General features: G+C 44.1%; 1 protein-coding gene across 25 annotated transcripts in view; it reads right to left on the reverse strand.

Moving 5' to 3' along the window:
• Positions 1–25,261, reverse strand: part of MAP2 (microtubule associated protein 2) — a 239,569-nt gene that overhangs the window by 74,196 nt on the left and 140,112 nt on the right. For 24 of the 25 annotated variants that reach the window (XM_074872623.1, XM_074872635.1, XM_074872633.1 and 21 more), the window contains one exon: positions 2,463–2,748. The exons of the other annotated variant lie outside the window; for it this stretch is intronic. In XM_074872623.1, coding sequence (XP_074728724.1) covers positions 2,463–2,724 — 262 coding nt within the window. In that variant the 5' untranslated portion in view covers positions 2,725–2,748. The remainder of the gene's footprint in view (positions 1–2,462; positions 2,749–25,261) is intronic. 25 annotated transcript variants of the gene reach the window in all.

Raw genomic sequence — 25,261 nt, forward strand, 5'->3', positions numbered from 1 at the left:
AGTTGCTGGGGATTTACAGACTCCAACACGAAGGCTGAGAAGCCAGAGATCTTCCTAGGTTATGGTGCTGGACTTGCACCAAGGAAAATAAAATCCCTGTAAATCCACTCAAACCCACAGTTTAGCTTAATTATCTCAGTTGACCTTGGCTTCCTGTGCATTTTCTCCTCAGCTGTTTGGAGTCAGTAAGCTACTACAAATGATTAAACAATTCACATTATTGGTAATTATGTGTATCAGAGTGGCATTTAAATCTCCACCTGATACACCACCCCACTGAAGTTAAAACTTACAAGCAGACAAACACATCAAAGATGGATGAATTTGGTAGCAAATGGCAATCCTGACTTCAAGATCAAACTCTGAATCGAACACCAAAAATCCACCTCTAAACTTCCTGCTTCACAATGCATTAAGCACATCCAGCTAGTAAGTACTAGTGTAAAATGGCAACACATGCTCCTACAACACACGCTCCCTTTCTATCACTACAGTAAGTTGCCACCAGGTTTCTCCTTCAAAAAGAGAAAAATGATTAAACGTGTATCTTAAGTATCCTAAGCTGGTTTACACTGCATTAATTAAATATGGGCTTAGCCAGTATTTAATCGTGAGTGCGGAGTGCACAAGTTTCCAGAGAGCTAGGAATTCATGCATGAAGGCAAGCAGTTTTAGGGACTTTCCTAGTGTTCAAGGACAAAGATGCCATGAGATAAGATATATTAAGACTCCCAAACAAAAACTGTATGTATTGACAATAAGTCCCCACACCAGAGATCCTGCAATCTAAGCAGACAGTGAGAAAAAAGCAGGGGAGGAGGAAATGAGGCCACAAAGTGGTGATCGAAGCAAACTTCACCCAGATCAAGAGTAGTCTTGTTACCTTGGCAAGTGTGTGTCCCCAGTCCCACTGCCTGCCCTAGATTATGGTACCTCATTTTTTTTCTTGTTCTGCTGTTGCCTCAAAAAGCAACGTGAAATTACACTACTGCAATGCTTGCTGATGGGCAGCAGTGGGTTCCTGCCTCCTCTCACCCATTAGCTGCAAACTCCTCAATTAAATGTTCAGGTCTCTCAGACACTGACCACCACTCAGAACCTGAGCTTGAGAGAGCCTGAGAAGAGCATTTCTCTCCTCCCTTTCTAAGGAGAGGAAACTGCTCTTCATCCTATAAAGTTATTCCCACTTCTTCATGTATACAGGTGGGACTTGTCCAAGACTGAAAAATCTGTGGCAAAGATGAGAAATGCACTCAGTCTCCCCACAGCCCACATCAGGCTCTAAGAACTGCAGCATCTTACCTGTCTGATTCCTGCACAACTGCTCCTGCTTATTTGCTGGCTAAGCATAGCACAAAGTTGGGTTACAGCAGAGAGACAGGAACTTGTTATCATCCCCCCAAACAATCGTCGACAGTGTGTTTACCTGAATGCTTACACAAAATTTCTTTTACCTTTGGCTTTCAAATTTTGGCTATCCACAAGAAGAGATTCATACTAAACGCATTTACTTTTAGCAGAGAGATCTATTTCCAGCACAATTGCTTATAAAATGACTATAGGGTCCAAGAGCCTTAAAATTCTCCAGCTGCTAAGCAATTATGGATGGCATCTCCAAATGTTGTCAACAGCCAACAAACATTGCTAGAAAGATTTCTTTAGCATGCATGGATGGATGCATCAAGGGCAGTTGTGTCTGTACAAGAGAAATTCCTCTTGCACTGTGCATTTGGGGTTTAAAGTGGGAAATCTGCACAGACAGAATTAGCATTTACTTCTAAAACAGGAAACTTGCTTTGAATATTTCATTCTGACACAGTCACACATTTTTTCTACCCGAATAACAAGCTGAATCCTAATATAGTTTACAAATAGACAAAGTCCCAGAGAGTATCCAGTGAAATATGCCTGGGCAAGGGTGAATAAATGCTGACGCTGCATTGTAGTATTCCTGCTCAGATTGAGCAACACATTATTCTGCAAATGGTGGTTTCAAGAAGGTGTTGTTACTCATGAGCAGTAACAGGAGAACTCATCCTTCAGGCACACACAAATGCACGCAAGAGCAACATGAGCCATCCATGCACAACAGCTGAGCGGTTTCCTACTCCCTCCTAGCCCAGAGGAGCTGAGCAGCTGCTCTACACCAGCCTGTTCTTTCGTCCCCAGAGAGATGACCTTGTCCCATCTACCAAGACGCACTAAGGCACCGTCATGCCTTTCCTGAAGTCTTCTCCGAGCACTGCCCAGGATCCTGGGTAAGGATGCAAGCTGTGCAAACCCAGATGAAGATGCAGCCCTTGCTGTGAAGAGCTAGTGCCCTTCTAAAGCACGTGTTCCCTCATGTCAGCTCCCCTGAGCCCAGGGCACACTTGGCTCCACGTAACGTTTCCACTTGGAGAAACATTATCCAGTGGCCTGCAGAGCCCCGTATTTCGTGGCGGGGCATTGAGGTGTATTACCTGCGGTCTCCCTGTCCCCCGTCGACAGCTCTCCGTTGATCCCGTTCTCTTTGGTCCGAGCGTATGTCGCTGGCTGCTCGTGGCTGCCCAGCCCTGGTTCCTCGTCCTCTCGGTAGGGAAATCCATTGGCACTTCTGACCAGTCCAGCACCCGCACCACCCTGTTCCTTAATTTCAGGTGAATGTGGGTGTGAAGAAGCCTCTGTTAGCTGACCCGAAGTCCAGTGCGGTGCCTTGGCTTCATCTTTCCTATCCTCCGCCATGGTTCCTTGCCTTCACCGCTTGGCCTGTAATGACATTAGCAGGAGATATCAGCTCCGAGCGGGTGACTGTGCCCCTGACCGTCAGGCAGCGACCGGGTGCAGCACAGGCACGTTACCAGCAGCACTGCCAGGGAAACTCGCGTCCGGCAGATGAGAGAGGGTTTCAATGCAGAAGAGTCTCTGCTTGTCTGTCCTGGGCGTGAGTGAACTGCTTTAAAACCAAAACAAGCCACAAGTGGTAAAAATTATGGATCAAGTCCTCCCTGACTCTCATATGCCTTGCAATTATTAGCACCAGTTTCTTGAAGGCTGCCCTTCCGTTAGTCTGATTTTAACTCATTAATTACAGTTAAATGTTGACCCACTTAACGAGAAGTGAATCAGTCATCATAACGCAAGGACATCTTCCCAGGGTGATAAAGGGAAGAATGCCACAACTGCTAAAAGAAGTAAAGCTGCTATTGCAATTTTCATTGCAGTCGCAAAGAGTGGGTGCTCTTCAGGCACAGAACCGCAGGGTGATCCGTCCTCCGTGGCACGTGCAATCTGCTGCTAGCCATGACAGAAACCACGTTTGAGAACATCCACTGGGTTCCTGAACATATGTGCTACTTGACCCTGTTTATATCCACTCTTACTTGCTGTTTTGTGAACATTCACACTCATTCCCTTTTGTCCAAAACAGCCCCTGGGGAACAGTTGTTTCTCACACAAGCATTTGCATTCTCTTATGACTATCAGTATTTATACATAAACAAAACTAATCATTATTTGCTACTTCACACGTATTTCACTCCTGTTAGCTCTCATTTGTCCAAGCCAGGAAAAGAAGCCACTGCACAAGCTGTAGGCTTTGGCTACTCCTCACAGAAAAATGTAGTAGTAGATCCTCCATATGTAAGCCTAGGAAGACAATATATTGTAATTATCAATGATAAGGTAACCTCTGGGGGCACGGGTGGGGGGTGGGGGAGAAAGGCTTGACCTGAGCTAGCTACTTCCAAGTGAAAACCAGCAGGACTTTTCTAAAAGCACTTGCCACCTTTTTTTTTCCTGGGAGAAAAAAAAAAAAAAAACACCTAAAAGAAAAAGCTGAATGCAGTCAACCAGCCACGTATCACAGAGGTTGAGTGGTCTAGAAAGGAAGGCACAAAACTGGATGGTGCATATATTCTGCAGACATTTAACAAAAATCAAACAAACCAATCAGAAAAAAAAAAAAAAAACTAGTTTCCACAGAGTCAGGTCAGTTTGCAGAAAACCTCTAAACATGAGAAAAAGCTAGTGTTATGTGTTAGCTAATCATTCACAATTGACAACTCGACCCCTTTCTGATCAGATATTATAATTTAACAATACTGTCTTTCAGAGCTACTTTAAATTAAAGACATCATGGTGAATCATGAAAATTAGATTTCATTAACAATAAATATGTGACTCAAACTGTAGTTCCACCCCAAAAAGGACTAATAACTCTTTTGCCTCCTGGTGAAACCATGGTGTTTTGGGAAGCACAGCTCTATTTGCTGTTATTCTGACCCAGCACCGTTCCCAGGGGATAACCAATTGCATAAAGACTGCAGGAGCAGGTGAAACTTCAAGCCCAGCGTTTCCTCTGAGCTGTAATGAAACTGGTGGGCCAAGCAGTACCACAAAGCTCAGTGGCACTGAGACATGGCTTAATCAACCACAGAAACAGTAAACGCACTCCACAGCCCTTTACCTCCCCATCCTCCTTTGCCCTCACTCATCAGTGAGCCACTCTGCATATACAGCAAGAGCCTAAATGCAGCCATCTTAAATGATACCAGAAGAGCCGAGGAGGTGGTTATGAAGGAGAGAGCCCGTGCTGGGCAAAGACCATCTCCTACATACCAAAGACATAACCCTCTGCCTCCAGGTCTGTCTACTGCATGACACTAGAGAACATTTTCTGATCAGCACCTTAACAAAACATGAGGCCACGGGACAAACATGTTCCTACATACAGAAGTGAGTAGCGCGCATCCAAAGCCATCAACATTTGCGGTCCGAGGACAGAACAGAGCCTGTTCTGGGGAAAAAAAGGAGATTTTTCTTATCTATATCCCCTGAGAAAGCTCACGAAAAAAAAGAAAAAATAAAACCCCAAACCCTAACTCATGGCTTTCCCCACCAATCCAGTGCAATTTGAACCTGACAGCGAGCCTCAGGAGCAGTGTGAACCTGCCCATCAGCTTCAGCAGTTCAGCCCCTGGGTCACCCCCAAGAGCAGCCCAGAGCCTCGGCAGGGAGAGGGAGGGTTACACAAGACCCGAGTGTGGGGAACGCGGTTCTGAAAATCACTGAGATGAACATAATGGTTATAGCCCACTGCTGCAGTTTGGAGGCTATTATCCCTGAAGTGCCCTTCCCTGTTCCAGGCAGCCACTCCCTGCTTCACTGGAAGCTCTTGAGGAAGGATATTCACATCCTTACAATGGACTGTGTCACAGAAGTCCTCTGTGAAAGTAACAGGAGTGCTTTTATCTTTAAAAATAAATACAGTGGGCAGGCTTCAATGAGAGCTGTGTGTATCTGGAGGCAGAATTTGGCTCAGTATTTATAAAAGATGGTTACAGAGAGAAACATGGATGAATTCATTCTTGACTGTTATTCATCAAGTGCTCTCAGAGTTTATAATGGTAGTAGAAACACAGCGAGTGAGTCACACAATGCATCTTTGTACTCAGCAATTCAGCAATGACTATCTGCTGTATGGCGTGATTCATCCACAGCTCAGGTTCAGATCCAGAATACACAGGTGTGCTTTTTACCATCAGGTTAGTTGTTTTTCTGTCATTTCATTAGCACACCACGAAATTAATCAGGTAATTTAAATATTGACACAGAAATACCAAATACTGTGCCAGAATTTAAATAGTGTTAGGTATATAAAAAGAAGAAACGTGGAATAGTTTGAACAATCTAGGGAAAACAGTGCTTCAGGGAAGCAAAAAGTTCCTCTTTCCACTAAGATTTTCTTATTCTTTGCATAAACTACAATGAAGGCTTTCAAAAATATCAGAAAAGGTGGCACAGCCGGTCCTCTAAACTGTCATGTTGCCTTAGTTAAAAATGAATTTGAATATTTATGAGCCTTTCTTCCCTATCTATTATAGCAGAACCTCATTATCAGAGAATTTGCAGCAGCGATCTTACTAGTATGTTCTCACTCTTTATCTCCTCCATCAGCTGAAGTTCGCGACAGTGAGACGGTGACCGAGGCAAGCGCTGCACCGTGCAGGAAGGGCAGTGGAGCTCATGGGTTGTATCAGCCTTGGCTGCACCAACACCCCAGCACAGCCCCTTACTCCAAAGCCTTCCTGGTGACAGCACGCCAGTACGCCACGGGGCACAAGTACGAGCCTCGGCGTAGGTTGCGTTAGCTACACGGCACGGGACTGTGGAAACACTCCTCCCTCAGTATGTTCACAGAATCACAGAATCATCTAGGCTGGAAGGGACCTTGAAGATCATCTAGTCCAACCGCCAACCCAACACTGACAGCTCCCAACTACGCCACATCCCTCGCACTATGTCAACCCGCCTCTTGAACACCTCCAGGGATGGGGACTCCACCACCTCCCTGGGCAGCCCATTCCAACGCCTAACAACCCGTTCTGTAAAGAAATGCTTCCTAATATCCAGTCTAAACCTTCCCTGGTGCAACTTGAGGCCATTACCTCTTGTCCTGTCGCTTGTTACTTGGTTAAAGAGACTCATCCCCAGCTCTCTGCAACCTCCCTTCAGATAGTTGTAGAGGGCCATGAGGTCTCCCCTCAGCCTCCTCTTCTCCAGACTAAACCCCCCCAGTTCCCTCAGCTGCTCCTCATCAGACCTGTGCTCCAGACCCTGCACCAGCTTCGTTGCCCTTCTCTGGACACGCTCGAGTCATTCAATGTCCTTTTTGGAGTGAGGGGCCCAAAACTGAACACAGTCATCGAGGTGCGGCCTCACCAGTGCCGAGTACAGGGGTAAGATCCCTTCCCTGTCCCTGCTGGCCACGCTATTGCTGATACAAGCCAGGATGGCATTGGCCTTCTTGGCCACCTGGGCACACTGCTGGCTCCTGTTCAGCCAGCTGTCAATCAACACCCCCAGGTCCCTCTCTGACTGGCAGCTCTCCAGCCACTCCTCCCCAAGCCTGTAGCGCTGCTGGGGGTTGTTGTGGCCAAATGTTTGTTCCTCACCTTGAAGCCTGATCAAAGACAGCCGAGCACATCAGGGTATGGGAGCGGGGTGAGAAATGCCCCCTCCTTCCAGAAGGATCAAGCAGGCGCTGTTGTGCACCACAGACCACATCAGTGATACTGACCCACACCTGTGGGCCATGCACAGCCCTCACCAAGAGGCTTTCCTTGTCCAGACGGATATGGAGGATGCTACTGAGACCCTGGCCATTCCCTGTCCAGAGAGACCAAGCTCCAGTGGCAGCTATCAGTGGCAGGCAGCAGTGAAGAGACACTTCACAGACCTTAAATTCATGTCCTTGTAACTCAGGCGGTGCACTAGGGACAGCATTATGGATCTGCACTGGACATCCTGCCTTTTAAACTAATAACTTGTAGCAGAAATGATGGTAAAAACAAATTCCCTCATCCTTTTCAGCCATTTAGGGACTGTATAGAGACAGAAAATATTGAAATAACTTGTAATTAGCACAGAGGGACAAACCTCGTGGGGAACGTGAGGTCCGACTTTGCAGTTACCTTCTCTTTCCACAGGCACTGTATGTATAATTCTTAACCCATACACTTTTTTATGTGACACCAGCTCCCACTGCTGTGGCTGGGGTGAACCAAGCCTGAATGCTTTGAACTCAACACACAAGGAATCACTCACTAATACAGCATGAGACTGTGATAGGCAAAGCCCAAGAGAATGCTGATTTAAACATCCTGTCATGCTAGCTGTCCTTCTACACATTCTGTGAGTACATCTTGCAGAATCATCTTAGCATTATATTAACACTCTCTTTGCATGTAAGCAGATGAATTTTCTATAAATTTCACTTTTTAAGAGAACAGAATTAGGCCAATACTTAAGGGTTTTGCAAATACCACCTTCCTGCTTCAAGCCATGTTTTTACCTATTCCCGTGTCTATGAGCCCATTCACAGTGAAATGAAGCTATCTGATTTCAGGGAAGCTAATTCATAAACTGAGAAAAACAGCTACCTGAATACATGGAGGAAGAGCCACAATTTCAGTTCAGGGGAGAGAATAACACTGGAGGTTCCTGAGAGGAGAGACAACAGACTCCTCCAGAAAAGAAAAACAAACCCTGGCAGGGGGCATGGCCAGATCCTGAGCTCAGTGGGAGGGATAGGGGAGGAGAGGGGAAGTGCCCCTGTATGGCTCCAGGGCTAAATCCTGCTTCCCAGAGGGCTATTTAGCTCAGATGCACCACAGCACTGACTCAGCTACCCTGCTCCCAGGTCTGGAGCCAGGAGAGAGGGGGATTGCTCTGTGGAGGCAGGCTGGGGTGCAGAGGCATGCCTAGCATGACCTCAGGCACCCAGGGCTTCCAAAACTCCTGAATGAGACCGCCTTTTTATGAAATTTAAGAAATTCAGATAATTTCTTTCAGAGAAGAGAAATTTATGAGGCGAGACGTTCATAAAGTTTTAAAGAAAAGAGGGCACCAAGAAGTATAGAAGAAAGAAATAGTCCCCAAAATGAGTTACACTGAAAAATAAATAAATAATTAAAATCCTTCCTTCATGTAAAAAGCCCAAGCCATATACAAATACGAGTCCAATCTAACTCATACTAGCAAATAAGACAACTGCAAAAACCTTTAATTCATGTCCACATACCAACTGGCCAGTTGGGATGATGTGTCTGAATATTAAATATCAGGCACCGTGGATTAAGAGGTCCCGAGGGAATTTGACAGTAAATTTAACTTACCAACAGCTCTGTCTAGAATAGCCAAGGAAAGCAGGTAGATATCACAAGGGCAGAATAAAGGCAACAAGAGACAGAAGGTGGAAAATCTGGATGGACAAATTTCAATAACCTCCTGCCACCATCATGTGGCCGCTGCAGAAGCTGAACAGCTCCTGATGAAGAGGAATGCTTTCACTTGGAGAAATGTGAATGTGACAAAGCCCTCCAACTCTGTACCGAGTAACAAACGCTGCTTGGCCAGGCGGTACTGTAGCGTGTAGTACCCAAACCCTATTGGTGCTATTGTCTTCATGGACCCTCCACATATTTACAAAACAAGTGGGACAACTTTGGATGCCCTGAACACATGGAGAGCTTTTGCAGCACATTTCACTCCATCATTTCAGCTAACATGCATCTTCTCTCAAAATAATTTGATTATTTTCAGATGTGAGCGGTGTGCTTCACACTGATGCTGTGAAAAGAATCACAGCAAACCGCTGTTGGATGGGGAGAAAGTCTCATGGGGTCTGACAGGGACCACATTAGCTTCCCTCTTACTTAAAATGCCCACGCACAGTCCAGAAGCCACTAAACAATTAACAGAAGTTACCACTTGATGCTAGATGTCTAAGTGCCATAATTCTATGTGTCATATGGTATATTATTAGACAGAATTATACAGTCTCTCAGTTGGAGCCACTCTACCTCTCAAGCCTAATAAAGGATGAACAAGGTTCTCTGGTAATTTATAACAAAAACGATTTATTTATTCCTTGTCCACTGCTTGAGTTATTAGCTTGCAGATAGATCCCTCCTTCTAGACAATACGAGCAAGACTCTTATACACTACCTTGCATGTGTTAAAAATGCAGGCAGTGTTCATCTCCTTGCACTTGTATTAGTGCTTGGTCGTTTTAAAAGGCTTTTCCATTTCCACACTGCAAACAGTTAGTCAATAGTCACATATTTTTTGTAGAAAATCCTTTTGATTATACCTTGGATTACAAAACGGATGAAAAATAACGGATGGTGTCTGGACCAGAGGCTGAACAAAGGAGGCTCACTGTGGAAAAACAAAGAAAATTTACTGCAACCTGCATCCTTGCCAGAACTGAGGATGAGGGATGGCTGCAGCCTCTGAAGCAGTCGATCAGACCTGCCACACTGGCACAGCAGGGAGCGAGCAGAGTGCCAGAGGAGTGGCTGCTCATACTCCGCACTCCTCCGCTCCTTCTTGCACAGTGTCCTGCCTCGTGGGCACAGAGATTTAAATCCCTGTCCCCTTTTCCTGCGGTTGGGTTGGGCATCAGCAGAAGCAGGCAGGTGGGAAGGGTGGGTCACCCTGCTGCAGAAGCTGAACAGCTCCTGATGAAGGGGAATGCTTTCACTTGGAGAAATGTGAATGTGACAAAGCCCTCCAACTCTGTACCGAGTAACAAACCCTGCTCGGCCAGTCGGGATGCCCAGGTGGTGCACAGGAGGGCCAAGATGCAGCACCAGCTGCAGTTCCGTTGGTAGCAAACAGGTCTGTCCTGCTGCAGAACATAGGAACAGGCAAACATATGAGAAGGAGTCTTTCAGCTGCCACTCCAGACTGACAGAGCTCTTCCTCCCTGGGGAAAGGATTCATTCATTTCTCTGGGTGGCTGGAAAGCAGAGCACACCTGAGCCAACCTGCCGTTGGATGCTCCCCTTCTGAGACACACGGTTGCCTGGAACACAGGGCTGCCCTCGCTCCCATGCCCAGGGACTGCATCAACTCACTCAAACTCCAGAAATCTAAAACCTGATGCCCTTCTCTCTTGCAATGATGAAATCACGGTATTAGCAGCTTCTGCCTGCAAAAAACCCGTCTGCCATAGAGCTCATTTCTAGCTAAGAAGCCAGAAGAATCCCTGCACACCCCTTCCTGCTCCAACACCACCCCTTTTCAAGAAGCCATTTCTATCCACAATGCTGCATTTTTACACCATTTACCATTCATCAAACACCCTCACACACACCCATCCATCACTAATCATAACTGCTTCCTGCAGGAGAGAGGAAAGGCATTTTAGCTGGTGAAGGAGATGGTAACCATAACAACAGCACCATGACAACTATAAGTGATATCTGAAACAAGAAATAAGGCAAAAACTTATTACCAATAAATTTCGTCCATGATAAGGATGGCAAAAGCACTGAAGAAGCAATACCAGTCAGTAAAGGTGCCAACACGAAGAAACACGTCTCTCTGGATTAAATTGCACGCAAGCCTTCCGCAAATTTTAAAATAAGGCACCATGACAGCCTTGTCTTCTCCTGACCAGTAAACAGAGAAGGCAGTCCCTGCTCAATCCTACCTGAGATCTCTCCTGCCTCAGGGAGCCGGAGGGGCTGAAGGATGGAAGGAGTGCTGATGGGAAGTCGGGATGCTTCCTGGCAGGCAGAAGGCTCCCAAATTTCTCAGTGTAGTCTTTTGTTTCCAGGAGACTCGCTGAAACAAGCCCTGAACAAGGACGGGATTGCTCCCAGGGGAGCACCTCAGTCAGACACACTGCTTTGATTTTTCCACCAAGCACAATTTCAAATGGGCATTGCAAGCCCTCTCCGTGCACTTTAGAGAAGGCATTGCAGTTGGCAGGCTTGTTTGAAACATGAGGCTCCACAGCCGTTAGCCAGCAACCATCCCAATGACCTGTGCCAAGGCCCTGACTTACAATCCTGGCAGAGAAAAAGATTCACCAACACTTGTGGCTACATTGGCTTTTTCACCCTCAGTGCAGGAGGCACAGAAAAAACATCATAAATAAAATAGTACTAGCTCCAAGGGTTGTATGCAGATAAAGTTATTTGGGGTGTGATCAGACAGGAAAACATTCAAGGAAGCAGCTGCACTGCGTGGCCCTCTTGGGGCTTTTCAGGGGGAACTCGGCTCACCAATTTGCTGTGCAGACTGCTCAGGGTGGGCACATTGAAGTGGTCTTTCCCCACTGAAGTACTTTGTCACCCTCTGCACAGCTTCCCTCTTCTAACCTCCTTGCTTTTCAAAGCACTGCAATAATCTAACTGGAAATTAAACCTTTCTACATGGTACACAACGTGAATAAATGGAGATTTTAAACTCTATATTTAAGATTTAATGAAGGAGTGCCAGCCAAACCATGTATTTGCCATGGCTACCACAAACAGGCTACATAGCTACGCGCTTCCTTTGCTCTCAAATCACACTAATCAATACCTGTATTTGGATAGGGTCTGGTAAAGGTAGCCAATGAAAGGTTGGAGTGAAATTTTGCAGGATTCTTTTTTCCCCCCACTGACCTTGCTAAGACATATTGATTTGATGTTGCATCTCATCTCTCAAGAGACTCCATGATGACAGCTCAGATTAGGTAGCAAGGAATGAATTAATTATGCTGATATGTTACTTGCATATTCCTCACATAAGACAGGTCTAAGCTCTTCCCAACTTCTGCAGAGCTACTCTGCATGCACGTAAGGCAAACTGGACAATTTAGCAGAGAGGTGTTACAATCTTAACTGCTAAGCAAAAACTCATACAACAAAATCTGATTTATTCAGAATAAGCACTTTAACTACAATGGTGCATCTTTTCCTCTCCACACAGATGAATTACTTTCACATCCCTTATTTCTTCCAGTTTCATCAAGTTCTCATCAAGCATGACACATTTTCACACGATCTTAACTTTACTCAGTGAGCTTTTAATTAGAAAAAAAAAAAATGCTGCCTCTACAAATGTGTCTGCATTTTTTGATTTTTCAAAGGTCTTACCTAACTTTTAAAACTAATTCCACCCCTGCTACAGTACAATCTTTGAAAATACCCAGATGCTATCTTTGGGAGCATCATCACGTCAGCTACTACAAATAGTAAAAAGCATGTCCTGGGCTAATTTCTGGCAGATTCTTCCCCATAAATGCATGCAGGAGAACCAGCCTACAGCAGAAATCCAGAACACAGCATTTGCACCACACTCCAGCTCTCTGCACCCTCTCCAGGGCCATGGACCCCAAAAAAAGGGTAGGTTCAGCAACTTCAAGGATGGACATCCTGATCCAGCTGCCATCCCAACTCAATTTGGTCCTTCCATATGCTGAAGTAAGGGAACATAGTCAATTATTCCGCAACTGAACAAGCAACACAAAGATACTGATGTGAAAATGAAGTATGGAAGTGATAACAGGAAAGGATCTTCAAGGCCGTGTGTTGCTCCAGTTTGTCTGGGTAAAAATTCTTGCTCATGTAAAAAGAGTTTTCTCCCCAGGTCAAAGGCAGAAGATTATTCCTATGCAGAGAGTGCTTTTAGCTTTACTTCGTAATACTCAGATACACTAGGCAGTCATGCCAGAATCACAGTGGAAGCAGAAGCATCTTATTGTCTAAGAAGGCACTGTTTATTCATGCTGAAAAAGAGCATCAAACAGAAGAAAGCTTGTTCTGAGGTCCCTCCATCCAGACTCACTTAAGCATCTTTGACTCTCAGTTTCAGTCAGAAAGGCTTAGAGACAGGGGCCCAGGAACCCATTACAGCCAACAGAAGCCAATGCTTTTAATTGCAGCACAAAACATCTAACTGTAAATAAATAAATAAATAGAAATAAGGAGACAAAGGATTAGAAAACTGATTGGGAAAGCGGTTATTTGCAAAGTTGGCTTGCTTCTATATTTACAGCAAACTTGGCATGTTGGACCAAAACCTTGGTCCTACAGAAGTGGTAGGATTATTTCATCCCTTCATATTATTTTCTAACCAACAATGTTACAAACAAAGGACTTCTTTTAACTTAAATATACCCTTATATGCTTGTATGACTTAAAAATACGCTGTCTACCCACATTCAGCCACCCACTCATATGACCCATGACTGCATACCCAGGCAAATAATATAATCTCTCCATACCTGGAAATGAGAATACCTAGAAATCTTTTGTGCTCTTAAACACTCTAGACACAGTAGAATCACAATATTTGGGATACAGTTTTATCACGTGGTAGCTTTCCCCTGCCAAATCGTTACTCAACCAACCCTACTGCCTACAAAAGAAAAGAAAGCAAGCAGCCACTGCTCCAGCCTGTTCAGGCACAGGGGCAGGAGGACAGGGAGGACAGAGAGGACAGAGCCAGTATTGAAGAAACCACAGGAGTTGATTTTGCAGCACTTGCTTTCAGAGGAAGTTACTTCCCTCAAAAGGGCTTCAGTTAAGATCTTGGGATGTGCACTGAAACAGAGAAGAGGAGTTTATGTGCCCCAGCTTATATTTTAACTACAGTGATTTTTTGAAGTTTAATTTTTAATTCCTTGCTTTTTTGAATTAAGAAAATTAAGGTATCTCATGTCTGAGGAGGAACCAACTCACTGAGTCAGCCTTTCTGAAATCTTAATTTCAGGACTTGCTGTCACAGCAAAGACCTATTTCAGAGACTCATTTCCTCCCCAAGCTCCCATGGGTGTATGCAATTATCCAATTCTTGCTACAGGTTGGGTTTAGCCTTGTTCCGTTGCCACCCCTTTCCTTCCCACCCTGTGCTGAAGGGCTGACACATGTGCATGAAGTCAGTGGCACTCTCCTGGGATGAGATGAAGAATGAATGAGTTTTGTGGGAGGCAAAGAACAAGCCCAGGGTCAGGGAGTAGGAAAGGGTAAGAAAGTTGCATTGGATGAAGAAAGTGCATGCCAAGAATGATAAGATGTGACTGATGAACAAATTCAGTAACTGAGGAAAAAGTCTGGAAAAAAACCAAAACCATGGGGCTGAATGTGTGTTGTTTTAATACAAAGAGACAGCCAGGGGGAAGGAGGGAAGCTAGGATTTGCCATCTCCAATCAAACCATCCAGTCTAGACTCCTGCCACAAGCAGTGGCCAGCACGAGCTGCTCCACATGAAGAGGCAAGAAGCTCCACAGAGCTTCAGTCTCACATCAGCGTGTTCTCAATGCACAAAGGTTCCACTGGTGACACAGACCTGCTGATTTCCATCAGAGCCAGGTGCCTACACGTCTATGAGGATCCAGATCATCATGTGCTTTCCAATACAAGCAGTGCATACAGAAGATGCCTTCAAGGTGACTTTCTGGACAAGGGAAGCAATCTGTGTCCTTCCATGGGCTGCCATCAGAGATTTCCATTAAAAGGACAAAAGGACACAAAAAGCACCACAGGATACAGGGCATGATGAGCACTGATGGACACAGAAAATTCATGCATCCATTTATGTATTCAGGTGCTTCTGATAGGTTTTTTGAGAGGTACCCAGGATCCAACATATGGTTCATCCTGAATTTCTCTGTACTTTTTCTTTTGCAAAGTCTTTCAGCAGCACTAATGCTGATGTTGCTTTAGGATGCCTGAAAGCATTAAGTATTAATCACAAATGAAATAAAGTAGACCTGGAAAGGTACAGAGAGCTCAACAAGGATGATAAAAGATCTGACAAAGCTTCTTTGCAAGGAATGACTAGATGGGCTGTGATTCTTCATCCTGGGAAAGAGGGGAATGCGACAGACATTTATAAAAATACGTGCAGCAGAGAGAAGATAACCAGAGAAGAGAAAACAATCAATTACTCTCTCCACAAAGAGCTATGGTGCATCAAACAGAACTCAGTGGCTTGCTCCCTGCTAGTGAATGGTGATTCTTCCCACTGTAGGGAATTACACTGTGCAGAAGGTGGTGTATGATAAAAGTTTACATAGGTTCAAAAGACAACTGCTGAATTTTCCTTCCATTAATTTGCCCCTGGTTTCTCAATTTGAGAGCCTTTTCTGGGAATGGAATGTTTTCACCACGTAAATAATACCTAGATCTAACATAGCTTAGAGGCTTTATTTAGTATTTTAATACTGACTTTAAATAAATGTGTGGTTTCCTGTCATTGATTTTTAAAGGTGACCTTTCTCCATCAAGTGTGACGGAATGTCACAGCCCCTTGCTGAGCATCACAATGTTTAACGAACTCTAAATGAAAATACACTGTATGGCACAGACTGTATTGCACTGTAACTGAAAAGCACCTACTGCACAGCCAGGCTCTAACAAATGAACAGCTTTGTTGGTCTGATAAGTTTCTAACTGAAACACGACATTACATCCCAGACACATGTTCTTCCATATCCCTCTGCTGATACAGCAAAACCAGGCTCTGCACGCTACATCTTGCCACGTGCGTGGGGCTGATTCACCAGATGACGAATGGGGGTGCTCATTTTCAACCTGTTCTGCAGAATCATCTTGACCACCTCATGCTAAAAATCTACAGACAGCACGTGATGACACTGAGCTAATGGTTAATCTGGGGACATCAACAGGAAGATCAGCTGAGAAAGTGTTCTGGGGTAGGGGTGACGTTGAAGAGAAAATGCACATGAGCAGCTAGGAAGACAGATGGCCCTTCCAGAAGGACCTGGTTATGTATCCAGAGCCGCCACTTGTAAGAGGTCTCACGAGATACTGTATGTAAATGTTTTATAGATGAGATGCTTGAAGCTGCGACAGCGTAAGCAAAGTCTTGTATGTTTTCTTTTTCATTTAGGACAAGCAGTCTGAAACACATGCCCCACCACTGACCTCAATTCTGACCCAGAGGGGCTGTCTCTGGTTGAAAAGATGATTCATTCACTCTGCTAGAAGGGCTGAATGAATAGGCAGTATTCAGACTGTGGAACGCTTATCACTTGGGATTCCCTCAAAATTTAGGTCTGACATGACTGGGTCAGTAACCACGCGCTTTTGTTCCTAGCTCCTTGAACAGAGATGTCTCTTTGCATCCTTCAGTGGTTCCCACAAATCAGGTCGATTTTTATGGCTTGCTAATTATTACTGCCAGACTTCTGTCAGGCTTCAGGATGAAAAGAAATGTATTTCTGAAAGCTCAGGGCGCAAAACTTACAGTATAAATCACTGTCTGTCTAGCAGCAACAAAATCCAGCCATCGCAGTCACTTAAATATACACATCTGGATAGTGCTGAACTTTATTTGTTTAGGAATGGAACGTTTTGTTCTGCTTTTGTTGACAGAGCATATTAAAGACTGCCAAAAATGCAAAAAGAAAAAAAGAAGTAACTGTCACAAATTGGATTTTGTCTAGAGATGCATCAACATATATCACACATACAAAGCTATCTGAAATGACATTCAGGTTGCAAGGTTACACCTCAGGAGTCTGGCTGTGAAAGAAATGAGAAATGACTGCATAATCATAACTGGGTCTCCTTCTGCACACATACTAAGCTACACTTCCTAGTTTAATAAACATATTTTGTTCTTCCCATTCCCTCTGTCTAGGCTATCCCTGCACCAGCTTCCCATCCCATCCCAGGCAGCCCTGTGGGCTTCAGTCGCTCACGCAGGGCCTGTCCGTGTTTGCTGTCCGGTGTATAGCTTTCACCACTGAAAACTTTGGAAGTTCAAGCCTGCTCATACCAAGATCCACTTTCAGATCCTCTCCTGCAGGTTTCATCCCAAGCAGCAGTTTCCTCATTCCCATTCCTCTATGAACTTCCAGTTTTCCTTCCTGGACTACCTCTCATCCAGTTCCTCTCTACAATTTGCCTCCGTCTTGTTGCTTACCCATCCTCCCCCTTCCCCATACATTCTTCATCAGAGCTGTCTCTTCTGCCATTGACACTCTGCTTCCACAAGTTCTTGGCCATGTTTTCTAACTTTGGTTGCCTCTGCATTTGAAAGTGTGGACTTTCCCCTCTACCAGAGACTCTGAGCAAAGGAGAGGCAGCTTATTCTTTTTTTTCCACTCACGGTGATATGACATAAATTGGGCTGGTCAGGCTCAGGGACGCTGGAAGCAGCAGAGGCTCTAGCAAGTCTCTCCTGACACTCAGCAAACTTTCAAAGGATATGTTGTCCCCTCCTCAACAACAAGGATGCTAAAGAACTTCACAGGCAAGATCTTGAGTTAAAACAGCGCACCTGGCTTCCTCAACTCAGCCTGGGAAGGCAGCCTTGCTCCAGGAAAGGGCAGCTTGGGCCAAAACACATCTGTAAGAGAGGAAGACGAGCCTGACAGCCAGAGAGGAACATTGCAGCCTAAACCACAAAAAGTTTAGCAAAGTGGTAACAGAAACAGGGTCTTATAATGGAAAGTAGCAAGCCACCTTATCTGGCAGCCACGATCAGCAAACGGACCGTGTGTGAATGGATGCATATGTTATGCTCAGAGATGCACTAGCAGGTAAGATCGCTGTATCCATACTGATGACAAGTGATGCACTGGCAGTACCTCAGGTCAGAGCCTGATGGTCTGATTTGAAGTACAGTGTGTAAAGAGACCCAGAAAGACTTTTTCCAGAGAGACAGACAACCCTTCTTTGTATTCCCTGAAAGAAAGTATAGGTTTGATCAGGGAAAAGCGTAAGAGGTCACAATAAAGGTATCTTAAAGGCTTTGCTATACTCTCGTCATCAGCAGAGAGCTGTCTGCCATTCAGATCTGGGCACTATTGCTGCCCAAACTCCTGCTGCTGCTGGAGTGGCTCTGGGAAAGAGCCAGTTTGGAAGCTGGGACTGCAAAGGGAATGGCTTTGGACTCTCTGGGCCCCTCTTGCTGTGGGTAACGCAGCATTCATGACTCCCGCTGTGGATCCCATAATCTCTGGTCCTTTCCTTCGCCACTGCCACTACATGTCTGAGCCCCAGCCACCCCTCCCTGGACAGGTCCCAGCCATCCAAAGGGGCACACACACTGTGCTGGGGGCTTCCCCTAATCCCTTCTCTCAACAAGTTAATGCTGATTAACAGGTAGCAAGATACTTGTCCCAGATCCTGTCTCAAAGGTGCAAAAGGACCTGAATTTACTCACCCTGGGCCCTGAACCGAGGTTTGTCCTGGCCAGAACTCAGAATGTTCTGAAGTGATAACCATTCCTTTCTCTGCATTTAGGCTTACACCATACAGAACAAAAGAGCCCCCACATAAAATGCTGGGCATCCCTACAAAACTGTGAAGAATGTACACATGAAGAAACAGTCACTAAATTCAGTAAGATACAAACCAACTGCCCCAGCACCAGGGTCTCTCTTCAGTCTCATTCCTCTCTTATCCCCTCTCTGGGCACAAGAGAGCCTCAGCGTATGGCCCACATCTAGCCTCACACCACTCTTTTAAACACCCCTATGGTCAGTGCTAAATCCTCACAGATGAAAATACTGGTTCAGGCATTGAGAATTCCTGATCAATTTACAGATCGTGAAAGTCTCCTCCCACCCCACACCCGATCTCTGCACTGTATTAGGCTGAGCTGGCATTTGGGGGCATTTTTCCAGGGTACAGTATCAAGGTATTTTCCAGCATCACTGGGTACCCTACACATGCACTGTCAAGAACAAAGAAATGATGAAAAACACTTTAAAAAAAAAAAAAAAAAGACACAATACTTACATATTATAAAAAGAAGCACTCTGCTGCTGTCCTTTTAGCTGTACCAGTTTGAAACTCTTTACATGAGTGAGGCTGCAGCACAAACTAGAAGAATAAAACCCTAAAGCTGCTTTTCCTGAGGCACTGCTAGGATCAAACCCTACTGTGCGCACGTCAATCGGCAGAGATTTCCAGCAAGGATTTACTCTGGTGCTTTGTCAGTGTTCTCCGGGAATATTACAAAAGTCAGGAGACTTTTCTTGAAGCAAATTTTTACTTGTCCTGTGAAGAGGCACCTTATTTGATACAGAAGGATTTGATATGGGAGGATACTCCAAAACTGCAATCCTCAAAATTGTTAACATCAGGCTAATAAAGACTACAATATCCACATCATTATATTTGACATAAAGCCCATGATCAAGTGCAAAAAATTACCATTTAAAAGATATAGTTGATATTTCAAATATCAACTGTTCAAATGATGTGCTGCTTTGAAGAATATATTGCACTTTACTTTGTTGTACTGCTTCCAAGAAGCATCACTCATAGCCATTTGTAGCTTCTGAAATGAGGGTTGTATTCTTTTTCCACAGCAAGAAATTACTATTGAGACAACATGTTTTTAAATAGAAGGCTTCTTTCTATCAATACTAAATGAACACAAAGGTGACAGGAAGTTAATGTATAATCAGTTCTCTCCATATAGCTAATATTTCATTGCACTCTCTGTTTCCTAGTATAAAAACCAACATGACTATTTTTTTTGGCTCTTGACCTTTTACTGCTTTCTTTACTGGTTTACCTGTTCAGAATCCAAGGAGCTCTTACCATGAAAGATTTCCAAAATCAACAGGGAGACTTATGAACACTGTCCAATGCTCTCCTTATCACACCAGAACAATCTTCCACAGCAAGAAAGGCACAGAAGGAGTTCATGTTAGGGAGGACCAGTACAGCATTCAGTCTTCTGCTCAAATTTCCAAATCAGTTCTCAGTCAGTGGTATGGAAAATGGTCAGGGAAAATATTCTGAAGACATGGCATTAAGACACTTCTCGTTCCAGCTCTTCTTCAAAATCCAGATAAAAAAATTCATTGCAACTTAATTACTAACATTTATTTTTCCATTTCAGCAATTGCTGAACAAGGAAGTTACAAGACCGTAAAAATGGGGGGCAGCAGCAAAGCCCAGTGCTGTAGCCATGCTAGAAAATACATTAAGGTCCTGGGGACTGTCCCACTCTGCAGATCATTGTGAAGTGTATATGCAAGGACAAATTAGACAGGAAAGAGCACAACTGGAGTTTTATACACTAGAACAAACAACCAGTCCCCTTGCAGCAAAAAGTCTAAGCATCCAACATGTTCTTGAAGGGGAGGAAGAGCAGAACATCTGGCATCTCTGCAAAGCAGATCAATACCTGTGTGGAAGACCAGGTTGACAAAGAGAGCTCTCTTCCCCATAGCTGAGATGTTTCTGTCCTTTCCCAACCCCTAACTGCAGCATTCTGTCTTACTGGCAATTTCTGAAAATTCTACTTTCAACACTTTTCTGAAGGTGTGGACTTGGTCTTACTGACAGAGCCAGACATGTCTATGCTGGGAGATCACCAACATGCATTAACCATTCCTGACATACAGCTCCTGAGACAAGGCTATAGTTCTTCTGCAGGTAAGCTAGGCAAGGACATTTGGGGTGTTACAGTGTTAAATCCTACACTGTTAATCTCCTGTAGGCAGGCTGCAGTAAAAAAAATAAAATTTAAAAAAAAAAAAATCACTGGAACTTCATTTCCACACTTATTTAAGAGCAGGAAATAGCCAGTACATTTACTCATTGTAAATCAACATCTTAGCAGCTAAGAGTGAGCTGTATCTTACATTTTCTGACACTCCACAGGATTACTGACTTGCATTCCCTTGTTTACTGTGTATCTGCAGGACTGCAAATATATTGCAGTATAAATTCATTAACTGAATTCACCACACAGCATCAAACACAACTGAACATGGCAAAGCAGCAGACCATCTAGTGATCAGACACGATCGCCTCATTTCCATGAGTTAGCATGTTTTAGCCATGTGGTGCTTTCAAGATCAATTCATTAATAGACAGTGAAGCATTCAATTCAGACCTTCCCCAATTTAATTTTTAACCCCTTCTTGCTGCTCTTCTCTGCATCTATTCATACATGCGGAAATAAATGGCAACTTCACACAGCATTCCACAGTTTCTCATGCATTTTCATGTGTGTTTTGATGGGGGCTCACGTTCACAACAGTGAATCAAAACATGTCAATAAAACTACCTCTCAGGAATTACAAACGTGACATAACTGTGATGCCAGAACATATCTAAAAGAATGAAAAAGCAACGTAAGGAGTACATTACACATCACTTTAATTGCACCCTCTTTACAGAAAAGACAACAATAGAACCTGGTAAAAAGATGACAAAGATTTTCTGCATTCAGCAACACCTCCTTCCATTTTACTTCCCTTGTCATCTCTGCACCAGAAACACTGAAATAACCAGCATCACTGCAGTTGTAATGACTTAACACCCACCACAAGCACATACAGAAAAAAACCCTAATTTTGTAGGCTTCAGTGCTTTTAAATTATGTTTGTTACCATGAGAACTTGATTAAAATGCCACCCACAAGCTTGCAGAAGGGGGGAAAAAAACAACAACAACAACAACAACAATCTACTTTTAATCAGTGATAGTACACTTGCTGCATTGCAGCATTTTCATAAGCTCCACAACCTTCTGCAGTAAGAGGCAGCAGAGATGCCCAGACAGATATATTTTGCTGAATACTTTATTCTGGAAAAAATTTAGCTGACAGTATGGTTGTCATCCAGTACTATTACGCAATATTCCATTTGAGGAAGATAAAGCACTCATACATGTTCTGCACCATGTTACAAGGCTTGGTTTGAAAACTAGACAATTACGTGTATGTGCAAGGCAAGGGCAACTCCCACAGTCACTCAGGACAAAAAATTATTTTTGGTAATATCTGAGATAAACCAAAGCTATGAAACACTCTGGTTTTCCCTCCATCTTATCCATTGGCTAGATTTATAAATTTAGGCTGATTTTTATGGATATATATTTGTGGAAATTCAAATGATAGCACTGTGTCATCTAGGCTGCTTTTTTTTTTTCTTTTTAATTTACAGTCTCATCATCTTTGGATTAATGGCTATGTACACTGCATTATGGCAGTTTGACTAGGAGCCAGTTTGCAGAACAGGCACCCCAAGCCGGCAGCCACTTCAAAGCAGATAATTAGCAAGTGTGGCTGAACCAAGAGCCACTAATAAACTACATAAAGTCGCTTGTTCAGCAGTATATGTGTTAAATGCCACAGCTGATGCAGACTATAGGAACAGCATGAAGCCAGGGGTAGGCTAGGAAGAGGGAAGAATTTCACACCTCTGATCAGAATAACTTACTAGCCACTTACTCAAGGAGTTCTCTCACACAGTGCTCTCAAAAAAGACGTATCTACTCATCCACAAGAGGGAAATTACCACTATTGTAATTAAGAGACTGGCCAGACTGTATCACATTTAAGGTGAGAACAGAGTGAATTTCCCCGTGAAAAATCAATCACCCTCTCAAGGACACTGTCCGTGCCAGAGCATTAGGCACCCTTTAGACTTCAAATGAATCAGCTCTAAGAGGAAAAATTTATCAGACAGACAGAGATGGCATGCACTACACCAGAAACCCTGGCTACCATCTTCTCAAGAGGGAAATGCAAAGTGAGTTGAAAGAAGGGGAAAAAACAGACCTTTGATATAACTTCAGTGGAGTACGCAGGTCTCCCAGTTCTTTACACAACATTAGTAGTTGGTGTATCCATTTTGAATGTTATGCGTAACGTGTGTATTTGCAGCTGTGCTTTGACTTGTCATGAGTTAAACAGATGACAAAGCATTCCTCGCCAGAGGAGGTAACAAATCCATGAACCAGCAGCAGGGGACACCCTAAAAGATGGTGATGTCCCATTTGAATTGCTCAGGCTGCACAGGGAGATCCTACAGCCTAGGCTAGGGGAGGCACAAATGTCTTCCAGTGACACTGGAACTCTCAGCCATGCAGTAAAATACAAGTGTACTTGTTTGAACTTAGAAGGTCAGACAGGGAGTGTGTCATACCCCCTATAAGGCAAGATCCTAGAGGAGATGGTTTTAGTCACTGTGAAGCAATATTTTGGAGAAGAATTCTACGCACCGTCCATCATGAGTGATTTCAGTGAGGTTAAGAGAACTACCCTGACTTACCCCAGCTCTGAATCTGGCACCCACTGGCTGCCTGGAGCTCCCACCTCAACCACCTCCTGCTCCCACACACATACAGGACTGACTCCCACCAACTTCCATGGGAAGGCAAAACATGAGCAAAGCTTGACCCTACATGCACAGAAGACAATGGGCGTATCATAACTGAGGGTGGAACATGGTGCGAAGAGATTTAAGAGAAGAGGACCAAGGTAGGGCATGCAGAGAGACCAGAATTACAGTAGCCACGGTTGAGCTCTGTACAACCTGCTTTCACGCCTAGGACACATATCGCTGGGGATGTGCCAGTTTAGGCCAGGAGGACCAGCTCAGCCTCTTGGCTCAATGGCATCACTTTTCTACTTTTTTCCTCCTTTCCTTCTCTCTTTCTTTCTGATAATTGCAGTGAATCTAGGATCATGCTCCCATAGGGTTGCAAAGAGAGGAAGAAGAATGTTACAATCATCCAAACCTCCCAGAGATGAAAAACAAAACTTCTCTCCTTTGTGTTCAAGGAAAAGCTTGGCTTATTTCTTCAGAGACATGGATTTTCCAGGAGATTAATAACATTAGCAATTATAAGGTACTTTATTTAAAGAGATTTCCTGTTTGTTATCTATAGACTGCTGAGACTATGATTCTCTCACCTCTTCTCTGGATTATTGTTCATTTATTATTTGCTCGCAATTTATCTTCTTCCATTAGGCATTAGCTGCATAGAATTTGCTAAAATTGACCAAAGGATGAAGAAATCCATGCATGAATTTAAGCGCCTTCAAGATTATCTAACTCAAAGAGAGGTTTTCTTCCTCCTACTATAATATAGATATTCCTATAAGCAGGAGGATCTTTCGAAAGACAGAACAGTTTTATGGTTAAGGCACTGAGATGTAAGATCAGAGTTCAGTCCAGGGCCCTGCTCTTCACCTGCTCCATGACCTTGAACTTATGAGTAAATAAGCGTGTGCCTCAGTTCTCCCAGCTGTAAAACACAGATTATAATGTTCATGCTGTCTGTAACTTGCCTATTTATGCTGCAAAACCTTCAGGGCAAGGGCTGTCTCTTCCCATATGTGCAAGGACACTCGTGGCTCCCAACCAAAGCCTTCGGATCCAGATTTCAAAAAGTTTTGCTCAAGGAAGGACATTTATCACACACAGCATCTGCCTAGAGGCAGCATGACAAACTTGCAGCCACAAAAACGAGACCCAAAAGGAGATAACTGCAACATCAGCCGCTGACACCAGAGCCCAAGTTGCTTCTTGAGCATGTCGGGGAAGCCGAGGGATCCAGGACACCGTGTGTCCACTTGACAGTTCTGGGGACAGAGACAGCCCTGAGCTTTGGCTGTCTGTAACAGCTCCGGCCCATGGGAGTCCAGAAGCTCAGCATAGGCCCGCGGTGCTGCTGAAAGGGACCCTGATCTCTTGAAACTCTTGATGATCAGCCAGGACTACCAAGAATAGTGACAGTTTAAAATATACATGTGAAGTCTCTGATGAAGGTTGCAGCCCACAAACTACATTAAGGAGCCCCTGCTGCTGGTGTTAGCATAAAACCAGTGAAAATGCAGATTCTTATTTCAACTCTGTAGGGCTGCTGGCCTGACCAACTGGGTTGTCTCTAAATGACTTAATTCTTTTAACAGAATCTCCGTAACACTTCCCCCCTCTTTCTCCCAGGGATCTATATAAAGCTTTCTGCATTTCTTCTTCTGATGGATGCTCATTTCTAAAAATACTTTTACAAAGAACTGCCTTTGGTAGCAATTAAAAATGTGACACAATGTAGTGCCAGAATCCATTTAAGAAAACATAAATCACAAGGTATGCATCAAGTCCCTGATACCAACCTGCCTCCACAACTACATAACAGGTCCTTAAAATTTCTCCCTGACATTAAACCAGTATTGTCAACCCCCTGCTCGATTCTGCCAGTTAACTCA

Source organism: Strix uralensis, chromosome 6 (assembly GCF_047716275.1).
Source record: "Strix uralensis isolate ZFMK-TIS-50842 chromosome 6, bStrUra1, whole genome shotgun sequence".
NCBI lineage: Eukaryota > Metazoa > Chordata > Aves > Strigiformes > Strigidae > Strix > Strix uralensis.